At 43.6% G+C, this 18,411-nt stretch overlaps 1 protein-coding gene across 1 annotated transcript in view; it reads left to right on the top strand.

Annotated features, from left to right (window-relative positions):
* Positions 1-17,719, top strand: part of ITPKB (inositol-trisphosphate 3-kinase B) — a 111,564-nt gene extending 93,845 nt beyond the window's left edge. Inside the window, exons 3-8 of the mRNA XM_063124136.1 lie at positions 2,474-2,573; positions 4,166-4,379; positions 9,330-9,534; positions 11,390-11,491; positions 14,250-14,321; positions 14,899-17,719. Coding sequence (XP_062980206.1) covers positions 2,474-2,573; positions 4,166-4,379; positions 9,330-9,534; positions 11,390-11,491; positions 14,250-14,321; positions 14,899-15,114 — 909 coding nt within the window. The 3' untranslated portion in view covers positions 15,115-17,719. The remainder of the gene's footprint in view (positions 1-2,473; positions 2,574-4,165; positions 4,380-9,329; positions 9,535-11,389; positions 11,492-14,249; positions 14,322-14,898) is intronic.
* Positions 17,720-18,411: the final 692 nt, after the last annotated feature.

Below are 18,411 nucleotides of genomic sequence, written 5' to 3'. Positions count from 1 at the left end.
ACATCTCCGTCAGTCTCAGCCACCAGGCCCAATGGTCAGGGATTATGGAAGTTGTAATCCAAAACATGTGAAGGGGTAACAGGTTGCCTACAACTGACCTACAACTACACTGGAACATAACATCATTAGCTGATTCTGCCTGATGTAGAATCTCCCAAAGTGGAGCATTATGTACATGTGCAAGCACCAGGTCGTAAAGCAGGGCTGGGCAGCTGATGGCCCTCAAGGTGTTTTGGACTACAACTCCCATCATCACTCATCATTGGCTATGTTGGCTAGGAGTTGTAAGCCAAAACAACTGGATGGCCACAAGTTGCCCACCCTTGTGGCAAAGGAATAGGCTTTCTAAGTTCTATTTTACTGGCCCTTCTCCTGTGCTATTAGCAGCAGCCTGCTGACATGCATCAACGAAGTGGGCCAAGCTTTCCCCCCAGTATGGGGAGAAAAGGATGGTAAAAGCTTCACTTTAAACATCCATGTCGAGTTGCAGAGAAGCAGCTTTATTTGAAATGCTTGTTGGTTTGTGTTAAAAGTGGAGGAACACAACACCATGGATAAGCATAGGCACAGGGGAAGCTATCTCTATCCCTTAATGTTTACCATGCTGCACATACCATTACCATCATGCTCTTCCTGCAGTTCAGACTGTTTTCATAAACCTTGGGGGTTTTCCTGTCTTGTAATATGGAGAAAATAATCATGTTCTCAGCTATGGAGGACTCTTAAAGCATCCCGTATATGGAATAGGCAAGGAGATGTGTCCATAGTAGTATGTTCCAAGAACAGTATGCAATAACAGGGATTTCTGTTTTGCCTGGGATCTTATTTTTTATTACATATTTGGCATATCGACCAATCCAATATGTTCTTTTCCCCCCATGGATCTAAGTTATTTTGTCCTCTGTTCAGTCTTTCAAGTGTGGACTCTGAATATGATTGATCTGAGTTAAAATGCTGGTTGTCTTGTTTTGTGCCACTAGGCCTTTTCACCCATTGTTTTTTGTTTGCATATTGTCTTCCTAGATGGTTTATGCAGCCTTCTGGCTTTGAGATAAGAAATGCCTCAGCCCTAATTAGCAATGTATTCCATTTGAACAACTTGTGGGAAACTGTTTTCTTTCAGGAAGGACTGAGACTTCCCTATGTTTTTAAGTAGTGCTTTTCTGATGCACTTGGCTGACATTCCTCTTTTTTGGGGTGGACCCACAAGGGTGTCCCTACAAAATGAACTCAAGGGTTGTATTCTTCCTCCACCCTGAAGTTGTTTTCGAAGAGAAAGAGAACTTGATACCCAAGGCAACTGTCAAGGGAGGAATTTAATGCACATGCCCTGTCCCTGGTCATAGCTAATACCTTGTTATAGCTCTCTGCTGCCATGGCTATTGGTGGGTTTGGGGACAAATTTCAACCCCTCTGATATTTTTCCTGCAAGGGTAAAATGACTGCTACTCGGTCTCCCCACCACCCCTGCTTCAGTTGGGCTCTCAGCACCTCCTCTCCCAGGAGACGCATTTTTAATAGATAAATTAAAGGTGAAACTGTTCTCAGTGTGGCTATTTGCTTTGCTTGGTAAACGTGACATTCATGTAATCAAAGCTAATGGCCAAAGCAGATGTCTTTCTCAGGAAAACAAAAATAGGGTTTTGGGCGGAATGGAAGGGCAATTCTAGAGTATTTCGGTTCTTACTGGAATGGGGAGAGGTGAGCCCTCTTCTCTTGTACTGGTACAGCCCTACACTTTTCTTTTGGAGGTAAGCTTCTCTCTTACAGGCACACAAGCATGGTGTGCCTGTAAGCATATTCAGGCTTATCCATGTAGGATAAATAGGCAAGGAGGTGGAGCTTGCTAGCCCTACCCATCACTTCGCACATTTCCATCACCCTCTATGTTCTTAAAAGGAGAATTCTCTATATATGGAGACTTCATGTGATACAGAACACTGGAAAATTAGCATTCCAGACTGCATGGAGAGCCTCCATGGATAGAAAGTCTTCCTCCATGTGTAGAGAGTGATGGAAATGTGCAAGCAGGGGGCTGTGCGCCCCATCCTTGCATGTTTTTTCTACATTGATCAGGAAAGCATGAATAGAGCAAGTGTCTAAGTCTGTCATGAAAGTCTTGACCATCTGTAAGTTCTCAATAGATTACATTATTACATTTATATCCCACCTTTCTTCCATCTCAAGGTGGAACTCATGGTAGCTACATGGGATTCTTAGGTGGTCTCGCCTCCAAGCACTGACCAGACCTGCTTAGCTTCAGCAAGGAGGCTGCGTCATATGCCTTAAGACCAAGAGAAGGAGCACATCAGTGGATTATTTAGATGCTGTTTTCTTTAGCCTTGTTCTTCCACCAGAATTGCCTCTTTCACATTTAACTACTGCCTCTAGATCAGATAGTACTGGGGGTTCAATTTCCATGCACTATTTAATTTATTTACCTGTCTTTTTTTTTTTTTTTTGCCCTTTCTAGAGCAAGTCATGGCGGAAGATCAAGAACATGGTGCACTGGTCCCCTTTCGTTATGTCGTTCAAGAAGAAATATCCTTGGATCCAACTAGCAGGACATGCAGGTACAGAAGGTCACGTTGCGCTGCATAAATCTCAAAGGAAAACTTCACGTAATGATAGGAAGGTGTTTAGGAAGTCTCGGTGGATTTAAGATAATTAGCTGCCTTGACGTAAATTGCTTCTGGAAATTGAATTCTAAGTGCTTATGTTTTATCTTGTTCTGTTAACGCTACAGGGGCAGGGTGAGTGAGTGCTAGATCATTCCCTCAGAAATTGTATGGTATTTTGGATACATGATCCTCAGGCTCTCTCTTCACTGGTTCTTGCCATGTTAATGGATTGACCACATAAATAACAAGGCCATTTCTTTGCTGCCAGCAAATGGTCTGAACTCCTTGTCGTAGCAAGACTTTGCTCCGTCCCTAAAACACAGGGCTCTAACTCTCCATCAGAGCTGGAAGGGATCCAATCTGGTGTAGCTCCCTCTGCCCTTAATCAAGATATCCTGAATATATATCCCCAGCTGATATTGTCAACATTTTCTTGAAAACATTTCAAGCAAGAAGACCCTGCAGTCTTCATAGGCAGCTTGCTGACTTGGCCTTGGAATTACAAAGTTCTCCTTGTGTTTAATCTAGAAGCTAGACTTAGGGGCTGTCTAAATGCTCAGAAAGCCCTGAGATGGGTGCGCGGTGATGCGTCGATTATATGACAATGCTGCAATCACACACCCACCCTGGGGCTTTCTGCTGAAGCTGTCGAGAAAAAAAAGTAGGGAACTTACCCTGACTTTTTTTTCTGGAGCAAGGTGGGTACAAGCAAGACGGCATCAAGACAGCCCCTCGCCTCGCTCCGGAGTCACAGTGGAAGCATGGCTGGACAGTGCCTGGTGGAAGGTGACTTGCGATTGGTCGCCTTCCACCAAGAAGAGGGCAGGGGTGGCTCCAGTCCCTGGATGGCCTCCCAGAAACTCCATGCTTCCTTCGCGATGTCAGGATTACCCAACGCCACCCCAGGGGAGGGAAACGCAGGGTCTGAGAGGGAGGCAGCACCAACCCAGAGACATGAAGACCCACACCCACCCCAGTTTCTTAGTTATTGCCATACATGAGCTTTGAGCCTCTTGGCTAGAGGTATCCAATGGAGCAGGCCACCGCCACTTCCGTTCCATGTGCGGCCAGCCCCGTTTTTGCAAATGGCACCTACCACTTGTAGAACAGAGATTTGGTGCTTCCCAAAATCCCAAAACAAGTATTTCTCTTATGCAAGTTTCACGGTCCTGCCCTGTTCCAGAAATCAGTGGGTTGCCCTTGAAATCGCTAAATCCCCATTCCACAATTGGTGGGTGCTGCTTGCTGAAGGGAAGTGGTGGAATTGGCCTCTCATAGGTGGTCTCCATTGGATACTGTCCAGAATCTTTGCAACCACTCTCGGAGAACAATGAGGCAATTTTATTTTTGCGTTCCCTTCCCAGTTGAGGCCTGCATGTAATAATATCTGACACTTATCAAACCTCTCTGCACTTAACCCTTTAGTTGGAATTAGGGAACAATTTATTCCAGAACGGTGTGAAATGTACCCAATAAAATAAACAGACTGTTCAGAGTCTTCCCCTCTTTTTTTTCTTCCCCCCTCCCCCTGTTTTGTCTTTCAGGTAGCTTCAAAGCCGCAGCTAATGGGAGGATATTGAAGAAGCATTGTGAGTCTGAACAGCGCTGCTTGGACCGCTTGATGAATGACGTGCTTAAGCCGTATGTTCCTGCCTACCATGGAGACATAGTGAAGGATGGGGAGCGGTACAATCAGATGGAAGATCTCCTGGCTGAATTTGACTCTCCTTGTGTCATGGATTGCAAGATGGGAGTCAGGTCAGTTTTCCTTTGTAGCACAAGGCACAATCTGCCTCTCCCCAGGAGCATCTAGTACACTATATGCAGGACTAGATGTTGCTGTGCTTAATGTCTCCCTGCTCCAGTTCATGGGTCGATGTTTTCAGTAGGCGAAGGAAACGTCAAGCCCAGTGTCATCACGTTGCACGTTTCTTTTTACACAGTGTTACAGGGGGAGGCGTGATTTTTCTCATAACTTCTAGTTAGGCCCTAAGGGTGGTGCATTTCTCCTGCTATGAATAAATATAGATTTCACTACCTGTATGTGTGGAGGGGAGAGAACATGTGCAGTGATTTGTCACAGAAACCTGGCCTAAAGCAAATCTGCAATTCAGTTGCACATCAGGTGTGAATCACCACAGTGCAGCTGTTTGTGTGTGCTTGAACTCCAGCTGAGATGCTTGTTTCTGAGAAAGCAAATGTTTCCGTCTTTGACCTTTAGTTATGAATGGGTAAGTTATGAATCTCTGTGACAAAACGGTGTCTTTCACACTGGAGAATGAAAGGAACAATCTTGGGCAGGTGTAGGTAATCTCTTATACTTCAGATGTTTTGGACTACAATTCCCATAATTCTGACCATTGGCCATCTTGGCCAAGGTTCATGGGAGTTGTAGTACAAAATATTGGGGCATTTGCCCATCCATGATCTAGATAATAGGAAGGATGTAGTTGTAGGGTTCTCTGTGCAAACGGTGGAATTTCAGGCAATTTAGGACTGTGTCTGTGACCTCTGTGAGAATTTTCAGAAGCTAAATGTGTAATTCTACCTCCAATTCTTCCTGTATGTAACTGTGATAAAATGCATTAAACCCATTCTGTTTTGTTTTGTTTTTAATTCAATCTAAATGTGGGAGATTACAATAAAGGTCTTGATGCAACCTGTGCAGGGAATGTCCTAAGTAAAGCACCTATTTGGAGGAACATTTCATGTAATGGCAGTCTAAATACTGAGTTGTGCTTTTTTTCTTCTGACCTCCAACCGTTCCAGGATAAAGAAATTCACTGTCCTAGGCCATGATGAGTTTACTCTTTGTGAGGGAAAAGGTTGTTTGCTCTGTTTGGCTTGGAATCTGCTTGCGCTCAGGGAAAGCAAAGTTCAAATTAGCTGCATGAACAAATGGAAAAACATTCTAAGCTGGGTTAACCAGTACTTTTTTCCCAAAAAAGTACATCCTTGTCAGGGAGATAATAGAAGATTATTGCTTTGCAGTTTGCTTGACCTAGAAGCAACTTGTAGCTCTCATGTTGTTCAGTGTTTGTAGCCTAGTGCTTCAAAGTAAGTGGCAGTTGTATAGAGCTTGCATTCCTCCTGAGAATCTTGACCAGATAATTCAAATGGGAATATAGATTTTTCATTTAATGTTAAATATCATTTCCTCCTAAACCTTCTCCTCATCTCTCATTCTCTCTTACTGTCAACGATGTCACGCTTACTCCGGTCAAGGAAACTCGTAGCCTTGGCTTTATATTTGATTCCTCGCTCTCCTTTATTCCTCATATCGAGGCAGTAGCTAAATCTTGTCGTTTCTTCCTGTATAATATTGCCAGGATTCGACCATTTTTGTCTGTCTCTTCTGCCAAGACTCTCGTTCACACACTGGTTATCTCTCGGTTGGACTACTGCAACCTCCTCCTCTCTGGCCTCCCCTCATCTCACATCAGTCCGCTGGTCTCTGTCCACCACTCTGCCGCTAAGATCATCTTCCTGGCCCGCCGCTCTGACCATGTCACTCCGCTTCTGAAATCTCTTCATTGGCTCCCAATTCATTCCAGAATCCAATATAAACTTCTCCTGTTGACCTTCAAAGCTTTTCACGGTCTAGCTCCTGCCTATCTCTCCTCTCTCATCTCACACTATTGCCCCGCTCGTGCTCTTCGCTCCTCTGATGCCATGCTTCTTGCCTGCCCAAGGGTCTCTACTTCCCTTGCTCGGCTTCGCCCATTTTCCTCTGCTGCCCCTCATGCCTGGAATGCTCTTCCAGAACACCTGAGAACTACCAACTCAATCACAGCTTTTAAAACACAGCTAAAAACTTTTCTTTTCCCTATAGCTTTTAAACTTTGAGTTTGTTCTGACTCTATACTGTTAGCTTCACCCTTCCCGGTGCCTGTTTACACTTCCCTGTGCCTGTTTGCATTCTCTTTCCCTCCTTATTGTTTACTACAACTTTATTAGATTGTAAGCCTATGCGGCAGGGTCTTGCTATTTACTGTGTTATCTGTACAGCACCATGTACATCGATGGTGCTATATAAATAAATAATAATAATAATAATACCTCATAGTCCACGACGGAGGAGGGAAGATCTTGCGTTGTGATTAATGCGAGATCCCTCCTCCGTTTACACGTGAGGCGCGACGCCCTCAGGAGGAGAGGCGCCGCGCCCACCTTTTTTTTTTTTTTTAAAGAGGAAGGAGTGCGCGAATGCTCGTGTGCTAAAGGTAAGGATTTTTTTAAATTTTAATTACTTTCCCCTCTCCCCCCACCCTACCCCCGATGGGCGCAGCTCCTGGCTCCACGTGAGGAATTGCGTGGAGCTGGGTCAAACTGCGGCAACGGGCCACACGTTCCGTGGTCTCAGGCTCAGCCCAGGACCATGGAAAAAGCGGGCCCAAAGGGGAGGGCGAGATCCTGGGGCCAGGGATTTCGCCCGGACTAGCTATAAGTCCTCAGTATAAATGGCGGGGAGGGGGAGAATTAAGAATTGGAGGATAAATAAATTGGTGATAACCATGGTTGCCAGAATACAGTCTTCCCCAACCTGGAACCCTCCATATGTGCTGGACTACAATGCCCATCATCCCAACTCAGTATGCTTTGTTGAAGCCATGCCCTGCTTTTGGGCTTTGCAAAGGCTGTAAACAAAATACTGGACTAGATGGACCCTCGATTTGTTCTAGCAGGGCTCTACTTACCATGTTATAATTTAAGGGTGCCATCCTATGCATGTTCAGACAGAAAATTGTCCTACAACTCCCATCATCACCAGCCAAGTGTGCTTTGTTGAAGACATGCCCTGTTTGGGGGCTTCCCAAAAGTTATAAACAAAATATTGGACCAAATGGACCCTCAATTTGGTCTAGCAGGGCTCTACTTACCATGTCTGGCTGGGGAATGCTGAGAATTTTAGCACTATTTTCTGCCTAAACATACATAGGATTGTACTTAAAAGCACTTTATATAGTAAAGTAAATAAAATGAAAGGTAATTAAATTTTATATCCTTATCCGCAAATGGTGAGTAGAGATAAGCTGCCAACTTCAAGCAACTTACGCTGGGAATTGTAGGATTTCTTTCTTTCTAAACATGCATAGGGCTGTGCCTTAAACCAGACTTCACCAACGTGGTACACACTAGAGGTTTTGGACTTCAGCTCCCATTGTGGCCCCAGCCAGCATGGCCAATAGTCAGGAATCCTGGGAGTTGTAGTCGAACGTATCTGGAAGGCTCCAGGTTGTGGAAGGCTGCTTTAAACCGTCACAGTGTGTAACATTAGACGAGCATCTGGCATACATGCTCTTCTCAGTCTGAGGCAAAGGCTCAGTCATCTTTGTCCGGAACATGAAATCTGCTGCCAAGTGCTCAGAAACCTTCCTGGCTGCAAGCACACTTTGTATTAAAGTCTCAATATGGGTTTGGCTTCTGGGTTATTGATGTTGACGCAAATCTGTAGGAGTCTGAGAAGTTTTCTGGAGCCAGGATCTTAACATCGAAGCTTGTTTGGGATGGTATAAAGGTCAGTGCTGCAGGGTGGCTGACCCATGTGCGGCATAAATTTTGCTGGACCAGGAATGCCAAACCAGTGGCATGCATTTCAAGCTGTTGTTGTTGTCATTGTGAGAAGGTAGAGACCTTTCATAGAACCATAGAATAGTAGAGTTGGAAGGGGCCTATAAGGCCATCAAGTCCAATTCTCTGCTCAATGCAGGAATCCACCTTAAAGCATCCCTGACAGATGGTTGTCCAGCTGCCTCTTGAATGCCTCTAGTGTGGCAAATGAGTGGGCAAATGAGGACTCCTAACTTGCAATAACCTGCTGTTGTGTGTTTTTAGCCCTTGCCACCCTCAGCCTGCAAGGGAGCTACAGTAGGAATGATAGGTCACTAGTATTCTCGCATTTGCACATGCCAATAGGTCATCAACCTTCCCCAACCTGGTGCCCTCCAGATGTGTTGGACTGCAACTCCCATCATTCCCAGCCGCATTGCCATTTTTGCTTTTTCAGCAGCATATTAAGTGCATTAGCACTTTGGCCTCTGAAGGATGGAAAGAGGCACAGAACGACTGAGCAGATCATCTGGAGCTTTTTTATTTCACCCACAAAGCGAACATGAGGTGCTACATTGCAGCCAAGTGCTGAGATATAGCAACTTTACTTCTGCTATTTAACATCATTCTATAATTAGGGAATCACAGTTTCACTAAGCTTAAGAGAGTGGGATTTGTTTGGCAGTTTAGAAGGGTGCTCAAAACTGCCACACAGAAATGTATACTTCCCAACTGCACCTGCTTAATTTTGTACAGTATCTATTTCTGACACGACACATACTAGTTTTTAGCATGGGCTGAAGAATTCCTACCAAATATATCAATCTGGGCTGTTCAGAATGCCAGTGTTCTTGTTTGGGGTGGATTAGATGGAGCAAAAGGGACCTGCAACAAAAAGTTGCAGTGTGGAGTGTGTCTGTTCAGGGTTCCAACCACTCCATTCCATTCTTATTCCCTCCCCCATATTCTGTTCCCCCCCCCACCAACATTCTGTGGTCACTGAGCATTCACAGTCCTCAGTGGCCTATTTTGGGAGGTTCCCTGCAAGATGCTAGAAATATCAGGTGTGTGTGTGTAAATTTGCCTGCACCATGGCTATGATGGAGTTAATGGATCAGTTTCTAGAGTTGGTGGTAGTAACGCACAATGTCCCTGCAGGACCTACTTGGAGGAAGAACTAACAAAGGCCAGGAAGAAGCCAAGTCTGCGGAAGGACATGTATCAAAAGATGATAGAAGTAGATCCTGAGGCTCCGACGGAGGAGGAGAATTCTCACCGTGCAGTAACCAAGCCTCGATACATGCAGTGGAGGGAAACTATAAGTTCTACAGCAACTCTAGGGTTCAGGATTGAAGGGATAAAGGTGAGTCTGTTGAGTCCATGTGGTGCATGACAGTGTGTGGTCAGGGAAAAGTGCCCTGAGAAAAGTGTCTTGTTAAGAGTTATGTCTCTGTGATTAAAATGCCAAATACTGTGTGTGCACGCCTGGCTATGCTAGATGTTCATACAGCTTTGTAGAGTGGATTGTAATGGAATTCTGGTTCCGCTGAGGTCAAATGAGCTGTTCCATCATTTTCCTGAAAGTGCATTATAGAGAACTTGGGAGATCTCCTGTCGCCCCGTAATTAATTTATGACCTGTCTTTTCCCTCCCCTTCTATAACCTACATAAGCAGATGCAGGAAGAGGTTGCCGCAGATCCTGCTGGATATTAGCTGCCATGTGCCTTTATATTTTATTATCATTTGGGCACCCATAGAGCTGTGCTGTGTTTGTTAACATATGGTGACAGTTTTTAAAATATCCATGCATGTCACTCTGCTCAAGCAAGTGATCAGTCTTGTGAGTAGAGAAGGCTACAACGTGTGTGAAGTCTTCCTAAGGAACTTTGGGTGGATACAAACAACCAGATCTTTGCAGAGACTCAGGCTGACTGTAGCCCCCAGCCCTGCAACATGCTGAGCATTTATCATGCCTCATGCTTCCCCGGATATCCGAGCAGTTGTGAGAGCTCAGCGATGCTTGGCTTGCCACATGGTTGGAGGCTGCTGGCATTACCACACTCTCACAACTGTTTGGATATCTGGGGAAGCAGGAGAAGTGGACTGGTGTGAAAACACAGCATCCTCTTCAGTCTTGCAGCTGAGTCCCTGACTGGAGGCTTCAGATACCAGTTCTCCTCGCAGCTAGAGCTTCCAGACAGGAAGTCTTAAAGCAGCCATGGCCTGGTAAATAGTTCTCTGATTCCACACTCGGGAGTGTATTTTTAAAAGGTCTTTGCTAAATTGTAGTCTGACTCTTTACATACTGCTGGACATATCTTCCACTGCCAGCAGGGACAGTGCAAGCATGGAAGGAAACTTCTGTGTGTGTGCTAAAATGGGAAGCGTGGGCACAAAAGGGAACTGCATCTTCAGTCCAGTCCAAATCTAAACTCCCATCAATGGGACCGCACTGGCTTGCTCAAATTAGTACTTATTTATTTATTGCATTTCTATACCAATCTTTCATTGTCTTTGTGGAATCAACCAAAGTGGTTTACAACTCAAGAAACCAGAATGATAAACAAACACAATAAAACATTAAAAACAACCCTAGAACTATAAACATTTAAAAAGCTAAATTAAAAAGATGTGCCTTGAACCCCTTCCTGAATGCAGAGAGAGTGAACTTGAACTGCACAGGCCTTTCCTGGCTTTGCCCTATTGTAGAATATGAAAAGGAATGTGGCTTTAACTCATAAGAAAGGAATGTGTTGCGAACCCCATAGATTAGACCCCATAGATTAAAGGGGCCCTGGGTAGAAGGGCTAGGAAAGAGCCATGTCCGAGACATTGGAGAAGTGCTAACAGTGGGAGTAGGCAGCATTGTGCTGGATGGATCAATGGCCTGTCTTTGTGAATAGCAGCTTCATATGTTGAAATGCTTTCATATGCTGGCATGTGAGACAAAGGGCTAGACTCAACATTCAGATCCTATAATTTCCATGGCTGAACATGGAGAAAAATGCATTGCATTAACAACCCCTCCATTCTTCTCTAGCACTCGGCAAGGCATCCAGCCGTCTTTCCTGTGACTGTTATTTAAGCTACGGCCATCACATATCGTTGCCCTATCTTAGGTTGCTCCACATCCTGTTTAATGAACAGGAAAGCTGTCTTAACACAAATGGGTTCTTTCGAGTTAATAGCCTTGGGTTTTGTCATTGCTTTTTTAAAGAAGGAAGATGGCACTGTGAACAGGGATTTCAAGAAGACTAGGACAAAGGAACAAGTCATGGAGGCCTTCAGAGAATTTACTAAAGGAAACTGCAATGTTCTGGTGAGTCCCTACAGCCCATTTCCTTTTCAGCTTCTTGCCCTTTAGATTATAGCATCCATAACCATATGCAGATGTGATACTTGCTGTCCCTCTTCCCCAAGAAGGTAAGCTGTGTCACACAACCGCAAGGTGTGCCATAATTTAACTACTCCAAAATCTTGACTCGGCTGGTACAAATCCTGACAACCTGTCTGTAATGGAACCAATGGTACCAGGTGCTCTAAAGCCTGGTACCATTAGAAAGGATTTGTGGGGCCTAGGTATTGGAGGGGAACATCTAAACTCTGCCAACTTCCTCTTTGCTAAGCACTTTGACTGGGAAGGAAAGGCAGCGCTGGAGTGACTCCAACCTGCTTCACTGGACATATTCCAGGCCCTGCAAGTGGGAATAATTGTCCTTCCCTGTTCCTCCTAAGCTGAAGTCGAGGGTGGCTTATGAGGCCTGGCTGTCAGCCCATGTGGGTGAGTGAGTGTGGTAGCGGCCCATTATCAGTGACTCCTCTGAGACCCAACAGCTTTTCCCCTACAAGGCCAAATGGAAATAGCTGTAGTGTTCAAATGCTGTTACAAAATGACCTCTGTATTGCTACAATCCCAACTTCCCTTTGCTGTCATGACAAGCATTGTCTAAGTGAATATGATACAGTTCTACTGCTGAAGCTAAGCAGGTTTGGTCCTGTAAGCTAGTTGGAAGAGCATTTGCCTTGAAAAAACATATGTAAGTTGTTCTGAGCTCCTTGGAAGAAGACCAGAGTATAAATGTAACAAATATTTTAAAAGTTTATATCCTGCCTTTCCATTTTAAATAAATGTCCAAGATGGCTTACGTAAAAAAATAAAAAAAAAATGCAAAGAACTGACAAAACTCATCAGATAATCCCAATTACAAACAAAAGTCAGTAGAGTAGAGCAGGCGTAGCTGTTGTTGTTGCTGTTTTTAAAAAAAGGCTACCTGTAATCACAACCTGCCAAGAGTCTTGGAAAATAAAATAGTTTTTATACAGCACCTAAGAATATCAGCGATAATGCCTGCTGAACTTTCTTAGGGACAGTAAATAAATAGAAAAAGGCCTTTCTCCAGTAGAAACTCACCTAACTCCCCAAGGAGGAACTTTGAGTGAAACCTTTTTCATATGAGCAAAAATGATTCTTTTAAATATTGTAGTTCAAGCCTGTTTAGAGTGCAATAGGTCAAACCAGCACTTTAAATTGCACCCAGAACCAAACTGGACGCTAATGAAGGTGGCATTTCAAGTTAAATGGGATACAAAATGCCAAGGTACACTTGAATCGGGGACCCAAAGAACTATCCTTCACAAATGTAAGCAATCCAAAAGCCATTGGGGAAAACGCTGAATATTACTGATATCCTAGTCATCCATCGTCTTTCTTAAGGGCTGACTATTGTAACACACTTGATGTGGGACTGTCTTTAAAAAGTGTTCAGAAACTTCAACTGGTAAAGGATGCAGCCACCCAGATGTTATTGAGCCAGGCATTCCAATCATAAGAATGCCTATACTGTACTAGTTGCGTTGGCTGCCTATTTGTTTCTGAACTGGGTGCAATTTAAAGTGGTGGCGAACTTTAAGGCCCTAACCATTTGAGACCAGATTATTTGAAGCACCACCTGCACCCATACAAATCTGTCTAGGCGTTAAGGCCAGCCTTGGAGATCCTGCTTACAGGCCCACCACCAAGGTTTATTAGATTGGCAGGAACCAGAGATGGGGCCTTTTCAGTGGTGATAGAACACCTGCTTTGAGCACAGAAGGTCCCAGGTTTAATCCCCAGCATCTCCAAGTAGGGCTAGAAATATTCCTGCCTAAACCACTGGGGAGCCACCGCCAGTCAGAGGCCTATTCTACACCAAGCAGGATATTGCAGTATGAAAGCGGTATGTAAAAGGCAGGAGCCACACTACTGCTTTATAGTGGTATGGAAGTGCACCGACAACTGTTGGGGCCCATTGACCCATACCATATACCACTTTCATACTGCTATATCCTACTTGGTGTGGCTCCTGCTTTTTATATACCGCTTTCATAGTGCAATATCCTGCTTGGTGTAAATTAGGCTAGAGTCAACAATACTGGGCTAGATAGGCCAAGGGTCTGACTCACGATAAGGCACGTCCGATATTCTTATATTGCTTTAGTGAGGACTGGACTCCTCCTTGCCTCTCTTGTACTGCACTGCTGTCTCCTTAATAGTCTAAAGCCAATCCCAAGATACAGGGGTAAGGAACAGCTGAACAAATAATAATAATAATAATAATAATAATAATAATAATAATAATAATAATAATATTTCTTACCCGCCTCTCCATTTTGATCAAGGCGGGGAACAACAGAAAATGGTAAAATGCATAAAACTGAATTAAAACATAATATACATTGTTAAAACATCCCAAAAATATATACTGTAATGCACAATACAGTGACATTTTGTCATCTCTGGATTTCACTTGCATCACTGCAAAAATGTTAGCTGCCATTACCTTAGATAATCCACACACACACACACACACACACACACTCATTTGGAAGTGTGACTTGCCTAGCTTGTAATTTAGATACAGGAGCAAGTATTTGGCTCATTCATGTGTATTTGTAAATACAATATAATCTCAACTCCTTTTAGTTTATGTTAGGAATGCTCAGCATCTTGCCTCAAATTAGCAAGGTCAGTGCTTGTGTTGCAGGTGACTTGGAGGTGTTTTCAAAGATCTTAACATTGTATATTCTTATAACTTCAGAACTGTTACCTTAACCGGTTGAAGGGGATCTGTGACACCTTGGAAACGTCACCATTCTTCAAGACTCATGAGGTAAAACTGACCACCTTTCTTTGGTCTTTATAAGGCTAGACCTGTCAAATAAGTTCAGTTTACCTAAAGAAGTAAAGAGGATTCACTGATTGTCTGCCAAAGTATGGAAACTGACGAAGACACACACCCTTCTTTTTCTCTCTCCCCTGCCCAGCCCCTTCTCCATGTATTGAGGATACAGGGAAGCATTTTTTGCAACCTGCTTGACACTGCTTATCCTTAGAAATTCAGAGCATGACCTTTCAGTTTAGGCATGATTATTGATGATTATTTTAATTTGCTGAAAAGGTTTGGATTGAGTTTTTAGGATGACTTCTTTTTTTATTAGTTGGCAAAGGAAATGTGTCCATGTTTCTGATCCTCTGATGTTGCATGTTTTCGCTTCCCTGTCTGACCATGAGACCTAGAAGCTTGTATCCTTATGGTTTATTAAAAATCCTTGCTTCCATTTAATACTAAAGTGCTGTGAAGGCTGCAGACAACAAATCTTATGTTGTAAGCTCTATCTTTAGACATTCTCAGACCACGTGCCTTTATGTCCAGCTGTGTGATAAGCACTTTATATTTTCTCTTGCAGGTAATTGGGAGTTCCCTTCTCTTCATTCATGACAAGAGAGAACAGGCCAAAGTCTGGATGATTGATTTTGGGAAAACCACGCCGCTTCCTGAGGGACAAGTCCTCCAGCACAATGTGCCCTGGATAGAAGGGAACAGAGAGGATGGCTACCTCTGGGGGCTGAATAACCTCATTGAGATTCTATGGGAATTGTCTCAGAGTGAAGACTTGCATTAAAGCCGAATGTCCAACTCCACCACTACCCAGAACCCAGCCCGTCAAACTGACTTTCTGAACTGCACTACAAGACACTTTCCCCCCACCCTTTCCCTTCCAGTTCTAAAAGTTAGACGCTCCTTTTATTTAAGGTGTAAATACGCAGTTACGTGCCAGAACAAATGCTGAACATGAAGCTTAATGTGGGCAATGGAAGCAAATAGCAATACTGGCCTTTTTAGGTGTGAGCAGTTAGTGACTCTCTGGCTAGCCAAATGCATGACTTGCATAACTCCCTCCTCCATAGAATATCTGGATCTTAGGCAGCTTGTGTTTTAACCCAGAACATCATCTGGGGTTGGGGTTTATACCGTTCCCATGCACACCTCAGCAGAATGAAGATGACGCCCTAGTCTTGCTTACGTTATATCTAGCGAATAGTTCTCATAGTGAAGGATAGATTCATTTCTAGTTATCTGCTGCCCTCTCATGTCCAAAGTTAGTATACGATTTGGGACACTCTTGTTAAAGGCGTGGCTGCAGAGAGCATGTTGTGGGGGCTAAAGGTGTTCTCTCTCTTCCTGAGAACCTCCCACATGAATGAGATGTTGGAGTCCAGAACTTACTAAGAAAACTTGAGAGAAAGATAGATGGCATTTCCTGAATGACAGCAACTTTTATTTACTAACCTCCTTAAATGTAGGAATCTGGATATAGGAATTTATAGGAATATTTAATATCAGGTCTACGTTTCTATATAATCAAGCAATTTCTTGTTGGCTTATAACTACGTACTGTGCAATACTTGAGTGGCTGTAGGGACTGCAAAAGCCTGCTTCTGAGGTTTCCATTGATGATGTCTTCATTTAGCTGCTGGCATTGGTTTGGGCTGCCGGGGCAAGACATTTGGATCCCTTGTTCTAGACGTCAGTGGCCTGTCAATGGCAGAATGAAACGGTCTAGAACTGCCATTGGTGAGGTGACTTTTTGTTAGCACTGCGGAGCCTTTTCAAATGGCAAACAATTTCTCAGGTGTGCTCTTGAAAAACATTCCAGGTCTCACATCTCAAAGTATGGCATTAACTAGGCCTAAAAAAAGAAAGAAAAAAGGAACAGTATCACTAAGCAGATTTTTAGAATGGTGAGTTAGTTGCACAACTTTCATATATCTGCAAGGAATTTGGAAGGGAAAAGAACCGTGTCATCATTTGGTAGGGCGCATTGGATAAGGCATTTCTCTTAGTCCCTAAAATTTGTGACCTAAACTGTAGCTCTCTTACATCCGTCTAGTTTTCTAAGTAAGTAGTATCTAAGGATTTGCCACTTTCAGGCCATGGCTAGACCAGGCCTATATCCCAGGATTGTCCCGGGATCATCCCTGTGCATCCAGATGACACACAGGGGATCCTGGGAGCAGGCAGGGATGATCCCTCCATTTGCCTGGGATAAACCTTAGGTCTAGCTAAGGCCACTGTCTTGCAAGAATGTCTACTTCTCTATTTTAGGGTGGAAGCTATTTTATGACTTCCTGGAACGTTTGAACGAAGCAGATTGCTTGCGTAACGGCTGACTTGCTAAAAGGTCAGCAACTGACAGAACTGCATGAAGGAAAAGACTATTGGTGTGTTTTATTTTCTCGGGGAATTCGCGAGTGCTACTTGGAAAGGGGGACTGTGTCGAGTTTAGGTCAAAAATCTCTGAGCTGTTTTCTGGCTGGCTTCAATTCTGACAAATCTACAAACCTTTCTGTATTCATGCTATATCCCATAGGCTTCTAAAGCCCATTGCTACTTCATTTCCCAGTAGTATTGCTGTAACCCTGCTTGCCCTTGTAATGAGATGGCTGCAGTTTCTTGCACTGGGAGGTTCTGTCCTTGCAGCAAGGGTGTGTGTGTGTTTTAGAGGGTGGGAAAATGTCCCTTGGGCACTGGTCAACATACAGTCCCTGCCCAAATCTTTCATAAGGCCTGAACCCCTTTGGGACGCCCTCTGTTCATATCTCACTAGGCACATGTCTCTCATTCTTCGATGCTGTTGTAAATAGTTGCTCTGTTCAGTCGCTTTTCCCCATCAGGCTTCCTATGCTGTTAATAATAGCCTATGTGGAAGTGCCTTATGGACTAGTTTCTGTTCCATTAGTGTCATGGAAAAGTGTTTTGGTCGTTGTTGTGTTTTTTTAAAGTTCTATTTATTGCCATTCCTTTTTTAGTTGCCTAGAACACTAAGTCTTAATGCATGGAATCTTTTAAAGAATAATGTTTAGTTTTTAAAACATCTTTTTCCACGTTTGTGGAGGAGGAAAAGTCCATGAAGCAGCTTAGGTTTATACCATTTTTAAACTGTATTTAGCTTTTAAATGGCTTCTATTATATACATTTTTATTTTTTTAAGCCTGTTTGTTTGTAAAACAAGATTCCTTGCTTTGTGGCTTTAAAAGAAGTGAATTATTTCTCCAGATGTCTTTTAGACCTTTCTGGAGGTCGGAACTGTTGCTGTGAGGTAGTTCTTCCCATACCCTCCGCATCATTTCTCCTTGATTAGCGATGACGCAAAGAACTTGGCGAGTTATAAAACACCACCAATGCACAGTGCCTGTAAGTCAAATTACTCAAAATAAAGGCATACAACATGGTTGCTTTTGTGTCATTATTTTGGTCCTATAGCAAGGCTGCAATGTCCATCTTCAACATTTAGTAGCTGTCCTGAGCCTTGAATCTGCTGAATTCCCCCAAGTGCAAGTGTGTCATAGCCTGGGTTTAATAGGCCTATTGCATTTTGCAGTGAAATAAGAACTGGCAATACTGGTGCTTGGTTGTTTGATTGTGATTACTTGTAAAAGAGCAACAGTCCTTGTCCTGCCATTTGTAGTGATTCTCTCTCTAGTACGAACTACCCTCATGAGGTTGGAGGGTAGATGTGACAAGGCAAGAAGAGGGTTAGAACATCAAGCTACCTGGGTTCTGTTGTTTTATACAGAGCATGGAGCACTCTGCATTCGAGTATGAGACACCCTGGCACTGTATAATGGAATAGAAAGGAATGAACCATGCATTTGGATAGGCCTCTAAAGGTGAGTGTATAGATAAATAAATGCCCATCACTTGGGGTCAATTCACACACACACACACACACATTACTTGCTTTATGGTAGATTGGTAGCAGTTGTGCATGTGAAAAGACTCCATTAAAAAGCTGTGTTTGAGGCAGTGTGAACATTCTGCCTATAGTATTTGAGAGATTTTTAGGTTGTCTTATGGGTCTATACCCTCACATCCACACACGTAGGTCATCTCTGAATGTTGTATTCATCAAGGAGCA

Source organism: Elgaria multicarinata, chromosome 4, assembly GCF_023053635.1.
Source record: "Elgaria multicarinata webbii isolate HBS135686 ecotype San Diego chromosome 4, rElgMul1.1.pri, whole genome shotgun sequence".
Taxonomy (NCBI): domain Eukaryota; kingdom Metazoa; phylum Chordata; class Lepidosauria; order Squamata; family Anguidae; genus Elgaria; species Elgaria multicarinata.
Note: the sequence above shows the minus strand (reverse complement) of the source record. Positions and strands in the feature narration are given on the sequence as shown.